Here is a 14,677-nt window from a genome sequence, read left to right as displayed (position 1 = left end):
CGCACTTGTGTTGGTGCAGGAAAACCACTTTTGCACTTGTATTAGTGTGGAAAAACCACTTTTCACACTTGTGTTAGTGTTGAAAAACCACTTTTCGCACTTGTGTTAGTGTTGAAAAACCACTTTTCGCACTTGTGTTGGTGCAGGAAACCACTTTTGCACTTGTATTAGTGTGGAAAAACCACTTTTCACACTTGTGTTAGTGTTGAAAAACCACTTTTCGCACTTGTGTTAGTGTTGAAAAACCACTTTTCGCACTTGTGTTGGTGCAGGAAACCACTTTTGCACTTGTATTAGTGTGGAAAAACCACTTTTTGCACTTGTGATAGTGTTGAAAAACCACTTTCCGCACTTGTGTTAGTGTTGAAAAACCACTTTTCGCACTTGTGTTAGTGTTGAAAAAACACTTTTCGCACTTGTGTTGGTGCAGGAAACCACTTTTGCACTTGTATTAGTGTGGAAAAAACACTTTTTGCACTTGTGATAGTGTTGAAAAACCACTTTTCGCACTTGTGTTGGTGCAGGAAACCACTTTTGCACTTGTATTAGTGTGGAAAAACCACTTTTCGCACTTGTGTTAGTGTTGAAAAACCACTTTTCGCACTTATGTTAGTGTTGAAAAACCACTTTTCGCACTTGTGTTGATGCAGGAAACCACTTTTGCACTTGTATTAGTGTGGAAAAAACACTTTTTGCACTTGTGATAGTGTTGAAAAACCACTTTTTGCACTTCTGTTAGTGTTGAAAAACCACTTTTCGCACTTGTGTTGGTGCAGGAAACCACTTTTGCACTTGTATTAGTGTGGAAAAACCACTTTTCGCACTTGTGTTCGTGTTGAAAAACCACTTTTTGCACTTGTGTTAGTGTTGAAAAACCACTTTTCGCACTTGTGTTGTTGCAGGAAACCACTTTTGCACTTGTATTAGTGTGGAAAAACCACTTTTCGCACTTGTGTTAGTGTTGAAAAACCACTTTTCGCACTTGTGTTAGTGTTGAAAAACCACTTTTCGCACTTGTGTTGGTGCAGGCAACCACTTTTGCACTTGTATTAGTGTGGAAAAACCACTTTTCGCACTTGTGTTAGTGTTGAAAAACCACTTTTCGCACTTGTGTTGTTGCAGGAAACCACTTTTGCACTTGTATTAGTGTGGAAAAACCACTTTTCGCACTTGTGTTAGTGTTGAAAAACCACTTTTCGCACTTGTGTTGGTGCAGGCAACCACTTTTGCACTTGTATTAGTGTGGAAAAACCACTTTTCGCACTTGTGTTAGTGTTGAAAAACCACTTTTCGCACTTGTGTTAGTGTTGAAAAACCACTTTTCGCACTTGTGTTAGTGTTGAAAAACCACTTTTCGCACTTGTGTTGGTGCAGGAAACCACTTTTGCACTTGTATTAGTGTGGAAAAACCACTTTTCGCACTTGTGTTAGTGTTGAAAAACCACTTTTCGCACTTGTGTTAGTGTTGAAAAACCACTTTTCGCACTTGTGTTGGTGCAGGAAACCACTTTTGCACTTGTATTACTGTGGAAAAACCACTTTTCGCACTTGTGTTGGTGCAGGAAACCACTTTTGCACTTGTATTAGTGTGGAAAAACCACTTTTCGCACTTGTGTTAGTGTTGAAAAACCACTTTTCGCACTTGTGTTAGTGTTGAAAAACCACTTTTCGCACTTGTGTTGGTGCATGAAACCACTTTTGCACTTGTTTTAGTGTGGAAAAAACACTTTTTGCACTTGTGATAGTGTTGAAAAACCACTTTTCGCACTTGTGTTAGTGTTGAAAAACCACTTTTCGCACTAGTGTTTGTGCAGGAAACCACTTTTGCACTTGTATTAGTGTGGAAAAACCACTTTTCGCACTTGTGTTAGTGTTGAAAAACCACTTTTCGCACTTGTGTTAGTGTTGAAAAACCACTTTTCGCACTTGTGTTGGTGCAGGAAACCACTTTTGCACTTGTATTAGTGTGAAAAAACACTTTTTGCATAAGTGTGTGTGTGCAGCAACTACACCTGGATCTGAACATACCCCCACCCCCAGCCAGTGCGAATGCAGACGACAACAACAAAATCGCCTCCACATCCAGAATCCACAGCACCAAACAAACATGGTGAAACACTCAAACACCCACCTTTATACCCTTCACCACTCACCAACAAAACACACCAGATCATTCATACACACACATATACACACATACACACACAACACCAACCAACCACCCACCCTTACAACATACACCACTCAACATACAAAAACACACACACTTATGCAAAAATTCATTCATGCAAAAACACACACCCTCACGCACTCACTCACTCAGATACACAAAATAAGAAATAATAATAGCAACAAAAAAAAACAAAAAGAAAAACACAACCACAAAAAACACAAACAAAAACACACACCCTCACGCGCTCATTCACTCAGATACACAAAATAAGAAATAATAATAGCAACAAAAAAAACAAAAAGAAAAACACAACCAACCACCTACCCTTACCAACATGCACCACTCCTGCAAACATGCAAAACCATTCATGCAAAACCACACCCACCCATGACCCACTCCTGCAACACACACACACACACACACACACACACACACACACACACACACACACACACACACACACACACACACACACATACACACACCCCTCCATTTCTATTCCGTAACCTCAATCTACACTGTTTGACGTGCCTCCATAAGCTTCCTCCACATCCAAAATGAGCCTTTCAAGGCAACCTAGGCCACCTTGTCACACATCCTCCTTCTTTCTGTCCCACACACTCCAAGTCGAGCAAGAAATGCAGAAAAGGAATTGCCAATATACCCTCTGCATCCCACCTCAAATGGCTGACACGAAACTCGCCAACCCTTCTCCCGGCACTCTGCCTCCAGCTCACTGTACTTTCCTCTCTTCCTCTCGTGCACCTCCTCCATGTTCTCTTCCCAAGGTACAGACAATTCCCCGAAGATGACCTGTCTTGTTGCACCTGACCAAATGACAATGTCAGGCCGCAACCTAGTCACACAGATCTCCTCTGGGAATACCAATTGTGGCTTTCGGTCTGCCACCACCTGCCAATCACAAGCATCTGACAGCCCTCTTGCTTTCCACCTCCTCCTCTTTCCACCTCTTACCACTTGGCCCTCCTTGACAAACCACACCTCTCCCCCATCAGTCTCCTTCTCCACTCTTCTTTCTCTCGACCTCAGCACCTCTTGTTGCACCATCTGCACCACCACCGCCAGCACCTGATCATGTCGCCACCTGTATTGTCCTGCTGCCAATGCTACTGAACCTGCACTCAGTGCATGCTGCACCATTCCCACACCTCCACACAAATAACATCTCTCCTCCATTTCATTCGACCCATGTTATCAGAAAAGTACAGAGGACTTAAAACTTCACATATTACTCAATATAATTCCCTGCTCCACTTCTGTTCCTTTTTTTTTTTTTTAGATACAAGATCGAGGCTCGTGTAAGAGATAACATTGATCACAAAGAGACAAACTGACACATAAAACATAAAACATATGATAAAGGGAGCGGGATACAAGATGGAGAGCAGGGACATCGGGAGATCTGTGGGAAGGAGAGGGTTTTTTTTTTGTATTTTTTTTTTGTATACTGAATCGAGGCTCGTGAAAGAGCTACCATTTATTTCACAAACAAATCAACCAGACAAACAAAATATACAAAAAGAGGGAGCGGAAAACAAGATGGGGAGAGAAGGGGAAGCACACAACCACAACATTTGAGAGCAGGGAGAAGTGTGGGAGGGAGAGGGCTTGGGGGCAGGAGGCGTGGGAAGGGGAGGGGGGGGGGAGCGGTATAAAACACAAGGGGACCGAAATTAGCGGGGGTAGAAAAGATCAAGGTTTTGGATGGGGGAGGATAAGAGATGGTGGTGAACAGCTGTTTTAAAGACCTGGAGGGTGGAGTGGGATTGAAGAGAGTTAGGGAGTTTGTTCCAGAGGCGGGAGAAAAGAGGAATGAAGGAGCGAAGGTGAGCAGAAAGTCTTGATTTTGGCAGTTTAACCATAAGAGGGTTGCAGGCAGATCTTGTGCGACCTGTAGGAATATTTGGGGGACAGAGCCCAGAGAGGGCTGGGGGAGCAAGGCCAGAGAGCAGTCGGTACAAGACGGAAAGACCACCAACCTGCCTGCGGTGAGTGAGTGAAAGGCCCTTAGAGTTAGCTTCATCGCGGGAGATTCCAATGATTCTGAACGCTTTGGTTTCAACAGCGTGAAGACGGGCTAGGTGTGAGGCAAGAGCACCAGACCAGAGGGGAGAGCAGTATTCCATAGAGCTGCGGATGAAAGCCTTGTATGTGGTGAGGAGCTCAGGTGTGCCAAGGAAGGACTTCGCACGACGGAGGATGCCCAGTCGGCGACTGGCTTTGGAGGCCAGATTTGAAATGTGGGTTTCCCAGGAAAGATCATGGCAGATAGTGAGACCCAAAAGCTTGAGTGACAGAACTTCTTGGAGAGGATTATTCAGAAAGTGGATGGGAGGGTTTTCCAGTCGGTCTTTTCGGAGAGACATCGTAAGAGTGTGAGATTTATCAGGATTGAAAGACATGTTCCATTTGTTTGCCCAGTCTGTGATTTTGTCCAGGTCTGCAGAGAGTGAGGAGGCTGCAGACTGCCGATCTGAGGGATGAGGAATGGAGCGACAGAGAGTAGAGTCGTCAGCAAAGAGATAGAGAGGATTTTCAAGAGAGTCAGAGAGATGCTTGGGGGGAGGAAGCCTGGGAAAGGGGGTGGGTGGGTGGGGGGGGGGGGATGGAGAGGTAAAAAAACACATGGACACTGCTATGACTTCCAGGAAAGGAGTCGGTATTTAATAAATAGTTGGGAAGAAGTCGGTCCTTCATAAAGAACTTCAGCCCAGGAGGTCATTAGGCCCATCAAAGCCTGCGCTACTATTTCCAACTTATGGTTGTTTGTCTGTGCTCCATCGTTCAACTGCAGTGTCAAGCAAGGAAGCAGCATGTACCATTTTTAGCTCACCTGGAACGTTACCAATTCTTATGATTATGTTAGTATGATTGTACATGCTGCCCTGTCTTCTAGAAACATTGAAATTGGGTTAAAATATCATGATACTGTTTACAATGCATCCAGTCGGTGTAACATACTGCTTTCTTCCACCTGGTGAGTGCCCAGGGGAATTGCCCCTATTTTTGAAGTCTTTGGTATGACTCTGCCTTTGTGGGGTTCGAACTGCCGACCTCTCACATTCAGAGCAGAGGATCAAACCATGTCACTTTATGCCTTGTTTTCAGCCCCTTACCTTGAGTGCCTTTATGCCTTGTTTTTAGCCCCTTACCTAGAGTGGCTTTTTGCCTTGTTTTTAGCCCCTTACCTCGAGTGTCTTTATGCCTTGTTTTTAGCCCCTTACCTCGAGTGGCTTTTTGCCTTGTTTTTAACCCCTTACCTCGAGTGGCTTTTTGCCTTGTTTTTAGCCCCTTACCTCGAGTGGCTTTATGCCTTGTTTTTAGCCCCTTACCTCGAGTGGCTTTATGCCTTGTTTTTAGCCACTCACCGAGATTGGCTTCATGCATTGTTTTTAGCCCCTTGCCTAGAGTGGCTTTATGCCTTGTTTTTAGCCCCTTACCTAGAGTGCCTTTATGCCTTGTTTTTAGCCCCTTACCTGGAGTGTCTTTATGCCTTGTTTTTATCCCCTTACCTCAAGTGGCTTTTTGCCTTGTTTTTAACCCCTTACCTCGAGTGGCCTTTTGCCTTGTTTTTAGCCCCTTACCTCGAGTGGCTTTATGCCTTGTTTTTAGCCCCTTACCTAGAGTGCCTTTATGCTTTGTTTTTAGCCCCTTACCTAGAGTGCCTTTATGCCTTGTTTTTAGCCCCTTACCTAGAGTGGCTTTTTGCCTTGTTTTTAGCCCCTTACCTCGAGTGTCTTTATGCCTTGTTTTTAGCCCCTTACCTCGAGTGCCTTGATGCATTGTTTTTAGCCCCTTACCTCGAGTGGCTTTATGCCTTGTTTTTAGCCCCTTACCTAGAGTGCCTTGATGCATTGTTTTTAGCCCCTTGCCTAGAGTGGCTTTATGCCTTGTTTTTAGCCCCTTACCTAGAGTGCCTTTATGCCTTGTTTTTAGCCCCTTACCTGGAGTGTCTTTATGCCTTGTTTTTAGCCCCTTACCTCGAGTGGCTTTATGCCTTGTTTTTAGCCCCTTACCTCGAGTGGCTTTATGCCTTGTTTTTAGCCCCTTACCTAGAGTGCCTTGATGCATTGTTTTTAGCCCCTTACCTAGAGTGCCTTTATGCGTTGTTTTTAGCCCCTTACCTAGAGTGCCTTTGTGCGTTGTTTTTAGCCCCTTACGTCGAGTGCCTTTATGCATTGTTTTAGCCCTTTACCTCGAGTGCCTTTATGCCGTGTTTTTAGCCCCTTACCTCGAGTGGCTTTATGCCTTGTTTTTAGCCCCTTACCTAGAGTGCCTTGATGCATTGTTTTTAGCCCCTTACCTCGAGTGCCTTTATGCCTTGTTTTTAGCCCCTTACCTAGAGTGCCTTTATGCCTTGTTTTTAGCCCCTTACCTAGAGTGCCTTTATGCCTTGTTTTTAGCCCCTTACCTCGAGTGGCTCTATGCCTTGTTTTTAGCCCCTTACCTAGAGTGCCTTGATGCATTGTTTTTAGCCCCTTACCTAGAGTGCCTTTGTGCGTTGTTTTTAGCCCCTTACCTCGAGTGCCTTTATGCATTGTTTTAGCCCTTTACCTCGAGTGCCTTTATGCCTTGTTTTTAGCCCCTTACCTAGAGTGCCTTTATGCCTTATTTTTAGCCCCTTACGTAGAGTGCCATTATGCATTGTTTTTAGCCCTTTACCTTGAGTGCATTCATGCTTTGTTTTTAGCCCCTTACCTGGAGTGGCTTTATGCCTTGTTTTTAGTCCCTTACCTCGAGTGCCTTTATGCGTTGTTTTTAGCCCCTTTCCTTGAGTGCCTTTATGCCTTGTTTTAGCCCCTTACCTGGAGTGGCTTTATGCCTTGTTTTTAGCCACTTACCTCGAGTGCCTTTATGCCTTGTTTTTAGCCCCTTACCTCGAGTGCCTTTGTGCCTTTTTTTTAGCCCCTTACCTCGAGTGCCTTTATGCCTTGTTTTTAGCCCCTTACCTCGAGTGCCTTTATGCCTTGTTTTTAGCCCCTTACCTCGCGTGCCTTTATGCCTTGTTTTTAGCCCCTTACCTCGAGTGCCTTTACGTCTTGTTTGGGGCGATTACCATTAAAAAAAAACCGAGTGAAACGAGATGTCCATAATCTTGCATCACACCGTATAAGTGCTGCCATTGTCAAACACACGACATTGGTGTGCAGTTTGGCACATTAACATTGTTTACTGCTGGAAAAATGTAAGAGGTCTTCGGCTGCGCCATCAGAAACCTATTTGACCATTTGGTGGATGGCGAATTGGATCTGCTCTGTCGTAAAGGCTCCCCCAGTCGGCTTACCCTTGATTGGCAATCGCTTTGTGATCGCAGATATCTAGTTGGTAGTTGCGAATTGTCGCAACTCATTTGGTATGTGGGGTCTCTCGAGCGGATGTTGGGTACTCGTGTGTGAAGATGACGTGAGGCTGAGGTAGTTTGTCGCCGAAACCGTATTCTCCCACTTACCGAACAAAAAGGGTTAGCTATACGGATTCCAAGGGCGGAGAGACGAAGATGGACATCGGGATTGGAATGGCGATGATGATTCATGACACGAAGATAGCGAGTGCTATAATCCTATAAATAATGCTATTGAAGCGCGGTGCTACGTGCGCGACTTGCTACCAAGGAGGAAGCGGACAACGCGGTTAAAACAAAAGTGTCTTTATTGACAAGAGGTCACTGTAGCACTGGCGTGCTCCGGGCTGCGCGCCCGGTGTATATCCTGAGGCCACGCCTACCCTTCGGGCGTGGCCGCTGCCCACTTGGTGCGCGGAATGATGTCACCACGCCAGTGGGCTTTCGTGTCCGCCACACGCGCCCCCCCAGAATTCCCGCGCACCTGGAGGGCCAGTTTGCGGGGCAAACGGATGACCGCGCCGAAGCGCCCTCTGGCGACCGGCGGCGTCCGGGGTGCAGGGATGCCAGCTGGGATGCCCTAGGCTGTACCCGGGATGGGTGCCGGACCAGGGGGCAGCGTGCCGGCGGTGCTGGGCGGTGCCGGGGGTCCGCCCGCCGGGGGGCGGCCCCAACGCGGGGGCCGAGCCACCGGCGGTGGGTGGTCCACGTCGAGGTGGGCCGGCTTGAGTCGATCCACCGAGACGCGGTCGGGAGTACCGCCGATGTCCAAGGTGAAGTATTTCACCCCGGTCTCCAGCATGCGGAAAGGCCCGTCGTACGGGGGCCGCAGTGGTGTCCGGTGGGCGTCGTGCCGGACGAAGACATACTCCGCGGTGCAAAGCTCCGGGGCGACGTGCGTGGGTGGGTGCCCGTGCTGCGCCGTCGGCACCGGGGCGAACCTCCGGGCGGTCTCCTGCACCGCGGAGCGCTCCTGCACCGCGGAGCGCTCCTGCACCGCGGACCAAGGTGCCGTGGGGTCGGGGAGGAACTCGCCCGGCACCCGCAGCGGTTGTCCAAAGACCAACTCCGCCGCGGATGCGCGCAGGTCCTCCTTGGGCGCCGTCCGGAGGCCCAGCAGGACCCAGGGGAGCCTGTCGACCCAGCCGCCGTCGCGGAGGGTGGCCCGGAGCGCGGCCTCCAACGAGCGGTGGAACCACTCGCACAGGCCGTTGGCCTGGGGGTGGTAGGCCGTGGTTCGGTGCAGCTGGACCCCGACCCCCGCGCGACCGCGGCCCAGAGCTCCGAGGTGAACTGGGGGCCGCGGTCGGACGAGATGTCCGAGGGGGCGCCGAACCGGGCGACCCAGGTGGCGATGAATGCCTGCGCGACGTCCGCTGCCGTCGTCGCCGCCAAAGGCATGGCCTCCGGCCACCGGGTGGTGCGGTCCACCATGGTAAGGACATGGGTGAAACCCCGCGAGGGGGGCAGAGGTCCCATCAGGTCCACGTGCACGTTGTCGAACCTACGTGCCGGCACGGTAAACGGGGCCAATGGGGCCTGGGTATGCCGGTGCACCTTCGCGCGCTGGCACGCGAGGCACGTCCTGGTCCAGCCGCGGACGGCCTTCCGGAGGCCATGCCAGACAAACTTGTCAGCGACCAACCTCTGGGAGGCCTTCGTGCCTGGGTGGGACAGGCCGTCGATGGCATCAAAAACCTGGCGCTGCCAGCCCGCGGGCACGATGGGGCAAGGCCGCCCGAGGGAGACGTCACACAAGAGGGCCATGCCCGCGCCGTCGAATGGCACCCCGGTGACGCGGAGGCCCGTGACGGCGGTCCGCAAGGCTTGGACACCGGGGTCGGCGGCCTGGTCCGCCGCCATCCGGGCATAGTCGATGCCAAGGTGGACCGCGTGGGCGACGGACCGGGAAAGGCAGTCCGCCACCGGGTTGTCCTTTCCCACGACATGCCGGATGTCCGTCGTGTATTCGGACACGGCTGAGAGGTGACGCTGCTGCCGGGCCGACCACGGCTCGGTGACCTTGCCCATTGCGAAGACCAGCGGCTTGTAGTCGACGAAGGCCATGAATGCACGGCCCTCGAGCAGATGACGGAAGTGCCTGACCGCCACGTGAAGCCCGAGCAACTCGCTGTCGAAGGTACTGTACCGGCGTTCGGGTGGGCGAAGCTGCCGGCTGAAGAACGCCAGCGGTTGCCAAGCACCACGCACCCATTGCTCGTGCACCGCGCCCACCGCGTAGTCCGAGGCGTCGATGGTGAGGGCGATCGGTGCATCGGGCGCCGGGTGCGCGAGCATGGTGGCGTTAGCCATGGCGAGCTTCGCGCCCGCGAACGCCGCATCCATCTGCTCAGTCCAGGTAACGTCACCTTTGCCCGGCTTCCCTCGGAGGGCCTCGTGGAGGGGCCGCAGGAGCTGAGCAATGTGGGGCAGGAACCGATGGTAAAAGTTCACCATGCCCAGGAACTCCTGGAGCCCCTTAATCGTGCAGGGGCGCGGAAAACCCCCTCACCGCCTCCACCTTGGCCGGTAGGGGGACGGCCCCGTGCCTCGTGACGCGGTGCCCCAAAAAGTCGATGTCGGCGACGCTGAACCGGCACTTAGCGGGGTTCACGATGAGGCCATGCTGGCCCAGACGTTCGAAGAGCGAGCGGAGATGGTGAAGGTGCTCTTCGCGGGACGCGCTGGCGACGAGGATGTCGTCCAGGTAGACGTATATAAAATCCAAGTCACGCAAGACGCTGTCCATAAGTCGCTGGAACGCCTGAGCCGCATTTTTCAAACCGAAGGGCATGATGCCGTCTTCGGGATGTCCTCCGGCCTGACGGTGACCTGATGGTAGCCGCGTATGAGGTCCACCTTTGAAAAGAAGGACATGCCCACCAACCGGGCGGAGAAGTCCTGTATGTGGGGGACGGGGTAGCGGTCGGGGGTGGTGGCGCCGTTGAGGCGCCGGTAGTCCCCGCACGGTCGCCATCCCCCGCCGGGCTTGGGCACGATGTGGAGCGGCGACGCCCAGGTACTCTCGGAGCGCCGTACAATGCCGAGCCGCTCCAGCGTAGCGAACCCCGCTTTAGCTACGGCGAGCTTCGTCGGCTCGAGGCGGCGTGCCCGGGCGTAGACCGGTGGCCCAGAGGTGGGGATGTGGTGTTCCACCCGTGATTAACGGCCCCCGCCGAGAAGGTGGGATGCGTGAGGGCCGGGAAACCGGCGAGGAGGCGGGTGAATTCGTCCGCTGCCGGAAGCGTACAGATTAACCTGGCCGGAACGGAACCGCTCGGCGAGCCGCTCGATGAGCCGCTCTGTGAGCTGCTCAACGAGCAGGGCAGCGCGCAAGCGAGCGAGCTGAACGTCTCCGCCTGGACAAGCCTTCGGTGCTTTACGTCCACCAATAGTCCATGAGCACATAAGAAGTCCGTGCCGAGCAATGCCATGGGCATGTCGGCTGTGACGAAAGACCACCGGAAAACCTGCCCTCCGAACCGCAGAGAGAGACAGCGTTTTACGTACGTGCGTATGGACGTACCATTGGCCGCAAGCAGCGCGGGGCCACGGCCCACGGTTTGCTTGTTGGACGTACCGGCAGGAACGACACTCACCTGCGCTCCCGTGTCGCACAGGTAACAGCGCCCGGACAAGGTGTCCATTATATACAGTAGGCTGTTGGAACCGCCGATGCTCAAAGCCGCCACCGAGCGTCGGCTTGCCCATTTCCCGACCTGCCGAATGAGCACGGCGGGCGACACTGCCAAGCCTTGTGGCCGAACTTGGCGTGGAAGAAACACCAGGTGGGCGGCTGCGGCGGAGGAGGCCGCGGGTTTCTTCGCGGCGGCGGTGGTGGTGGGCGGGACATGGCAGCGGACACGAGGTGTGGTGCATCAGCAGCAGCCCCGAGAGCCGTGACAAGACTCGCCTGTGTGTCCAAAGCCGGGAAGAACCTGTCGGCCTCGGCAGCGAGGGCCCGGGGTTCCGTTGTCGTAGAACCGGCCAATGCGAGGCGGACCCGTGCCGGCAGCTGGCGACGAAATAACGCCCGGAACAGAGCGGTCGGGGTTTCGTCGCCCATCAGCGACAACATATGGTCCATGCGGACCGATGGTCGCATGTCACCGAGCTCGGGGAGGTCTAAGAGGCGGTCGGCTCGTGCGTCCACCGTGAGGCCGAACGTGGCGAGGAGGAGGCGCTTGATCGCCTCGTACCTGCCGTCGGCCGGTGGATTCCTCAGGACCGACACGACGCGGGCGGCCGTGCCGGGCCCGAGGGAGGCGACCACGTGGCAGTACATGGTCTCGTCGACCGTGATGCCTCGAAGTTGGAACTTGGCTTCTGCCTGCAGGAACCAAACTTCAGCTTGTGCCTCCCAGAACTCGGGGAGCTTGACGGAGACCGCGTTGGTTGCCATGGCTGTGGCGGGTTCGGGTGGTCAGCGGCGGCTGACCAGAATGTCGAAGGTCACCAATGAAGCGCGGTGCTACGCGCGCGACTTGCATACCAAGGAGGAAGCGGACAACGCGGTTAAAACAAAAGTGTCTTTATTGACAAGAGGTCACTGTAGCACTGGCGCGCTCCGGGCTGCGCGCCCGGTGTATATCCTGAGGCCACGCCTACCCCTTGGGCGTGGCCGCCGCCCACTTGGTGCGCGGAATGATGTCACCACGCCAGTGGGCTTTCGTGTCCGCCACACTTTATGTAGACGAGGCTGGAGTTGGTCATGCGTGTTACAGCCTAATAGTGCAGTCTTGGTGTTTATTTGATTCCTCTCTGTCAGATTTATTTCCTTTCGTTTTCTTATCCATTTATGTTCATGACGCTCTGCATCTAAAGGCGTTGTGGTTGGTGGTGTATAGTACGAGTTTAAAGCAGCGAAGATAAATTACTTCTTTTATACCTTTTTTTCTTTTCAATTTTCTTATTTTGTAAATTATTTTGAGTGAAGATTTTAAATCCAAACGTTTCGCCTGCCTGACATTAAAAAAAAAATCAGTAAAATTAGTAGAATGCTTCAGCTTTGGATGGGAAGGGGACAAGAGGAAACGGCGTTGGCGGAAGCGGAAGTTGGTTTAAGAGTTGGTTGATACAGGTGTGTGGGCCGTCCCGTTACAGGTATGGGCGGCCACAGCGAAGATTACGATTTTCTCTTTAAAGGTGAGCAAGTATTTGTGGACTCGTTCGGTATCTTATTCTTCCTTCATACAAGTTTAAAGACGGGTGTGTTTTGTTTCAGCTGAACTGGCTGTTGGGACAGGGCGTAGGCGGAAGCTTGACGTTCGGCTCAAGATTGGAGACCTTTAAATTTAAAAAAAACCTTTGATCTTGAACAATCTCCATATGGAGAAGGCGACATTGAGCTCGTATTTTACTTTGAGTTGTCTATTCTTTGATGTGCCTGTTGGCGGGCACTTCGTCTTATGAAGCGCAGACCGATCATCCAATTACCAATATGAATATGGAAAAGCGACCCCTGAAAAGGTGTACACAAGTCACAGCAGCGAACACGAGGGCGGCTCACATCATTGTTCGGACTCTTCTTCCGCGCGGATATTTGGCATTTGTTTCGCCCTTATCTCAATTCCTTCCTTTGCCGTTTGTGATCCCCTCTTGTAAATTCCCGTTTTGCTCTGTCTTTGGATTCACGTCCTTGGTACCTTCTATCCAAGGTGCTAACACTTTATAGCTCAGGTTTCCTCAAATTCTCACTTTAAGGTGTTTTTTTTCCCTGCCACGTTAAATAAGTGACGTGTCACCTTACCTGAACGTCTGGTGACAATTGAATTCGACTTGCCTCAAAGCAAAGGGGTGTGTCCTGTAATTCTGACATGAACCCCGCTCTCCCCCCTCGTCTTCTTCCCTCGTCTTCTTCCCTCGTCTTCTTCCCTCGTCTTCTTCCCTCGTCTTCTTCCCTCGTCTTCTTCCCTCACCTTCTTCCCTCATCTCCCTCCTTCATCTCCCTCCTTCATCTCCCTCCCTCCTTCATCTCCCTCTCTCCCTCCCTCCCTCCCTCATCTCCCTCCCTCATCTCCCTCATCTCCCTCCCTCCCTCATCTCCCTCATCTCCCTCCCTCATCTCCCTCATCTCCCTCCCTCATCTTCCTCATCTCCCTCCCTCCCTCCCTCATCTCCCTCATCTCCCTCCCTCATCTCCCTCCCTCCCTCATCTCCCTCACTCCCTCATCTCCCTCCCTCCCTCATCTCCCTTCCTCTCCCTCTCCCTCATCTCCCTCCATCCCTCATCTCCCTCCATCCCTCATCTCCCTCCATCCCTCATCTCCCTCCATCCCTCATCTCCCTCCATCCCTCATCTCCCTCCATCCCTCATCTCCCTCCATCCCTCATCTCCCTCCATCCCTCATCTCCCTCCATCCCTCATCTCCCTCCATCCCTCATCTCCCTCCATCCCTCATCTCCCTCCCTCCCTCATCTCCCTCCCTCATCTCCCTCCCTCATCTCCCTCCCTCCCTCATCTTCCTCCCCCATCCTCATCTCCCCCATCCTCATCTCCCCCATCCTCATCTCCCCCATCCTCATCTCCCCCATCCTCATCTCCCCCATCCTCATCTCCCCCATCCTCATCTCCCCCATCCTCATCTCCCCCATCCTCATCTCCCCCATCCTCTACCCCATCCTCTACCCCATCCTCTACCTCATCCTCTACCTCCATCCTCATCTACCTCCATCCTCATCTACCTCCATCCTCATCTACCTCCATCCTCATCTCCCTCCATCCTCATCTACCTCCATCCTCATCTACCTCCATCCTCATCTACCTCCATCCTCATCTCTCCTCCGTCCCTCATCTCTCCTCCGTCCCTCATCTCCCTCCGTCCCTCATCTCCCTCCGTCCCTCATCTCCCTCCGTCCCTCATCTTCCTCCGTCCCTCATCTTCCTTCCTCCGTCCCTCATCTTCCTCCGTCCCTCATCTGCCTCCGTCCCTCATCTTCCTCCGTCCCTCATCTTCCTCCGTCCCTCATCTTCCTCCGTCCCTCATCTTCCTCCGTCCCTCATCTCCCTCCGTCCCTCATCTCCCTCCGTCCCTCATCTCCCTCCGTCCCTCATCTCCCTACGTCCCTCATCTCCCTCCGTCCCTCATCTCCCTCCGTCCCTCATCTCCCTCCGTCCCTCATCTCCCTCCGTCCCTCATCTC

The 14,677-nt window shown here is 52.5% G+C and overlaps 1 protein-coding gene across 1 annotated transcript in view; it reads left to right on the top strand.

The window, feature by feature from the left end:
* The first annotated feature begins 12,557 nt into the window (after nt 1-12,557).
* LOC137431346 (ras-related protein Rab-11B) overlaps nt 12,558-14,677 on the top strand; it is a 39,099-nt gene continuing 36,979 nt past the window's right edge. Inside the window, exon 1 of the mRNA XM_068122576.2 lies at nt 12,558-12,680. Coding sequence (XP_067978677.1) covers nt 12,641-12,680 — 40 coding nt within the window. The 5' untranslated portion in view covers nt 12,558-12,640. The remainder of the gene's footprint in view (nt 12,681-14,677) is intronic.

The sequence above is a fragment of the Myxine glutinosa genome, unplaced genomic scaffold, assembly GCF_964187855.1.
Source record: "Myxine glutinosa unplaced genomic scaffold, kmMyxGlut1.1 SCAFFOLD_1131, whole genome shotgun sequence".
Lineage (NCBI taxonomy): Eukaryota > Metazoa > Chordata > Myxini > Myxiniformes > Myxinidae > Myxine > Myxine glutinosa.
Note: the sequence above shows the minus strand (reverse complement) of the source record. Positions and strands in the feature narration are given on the sequence as shown.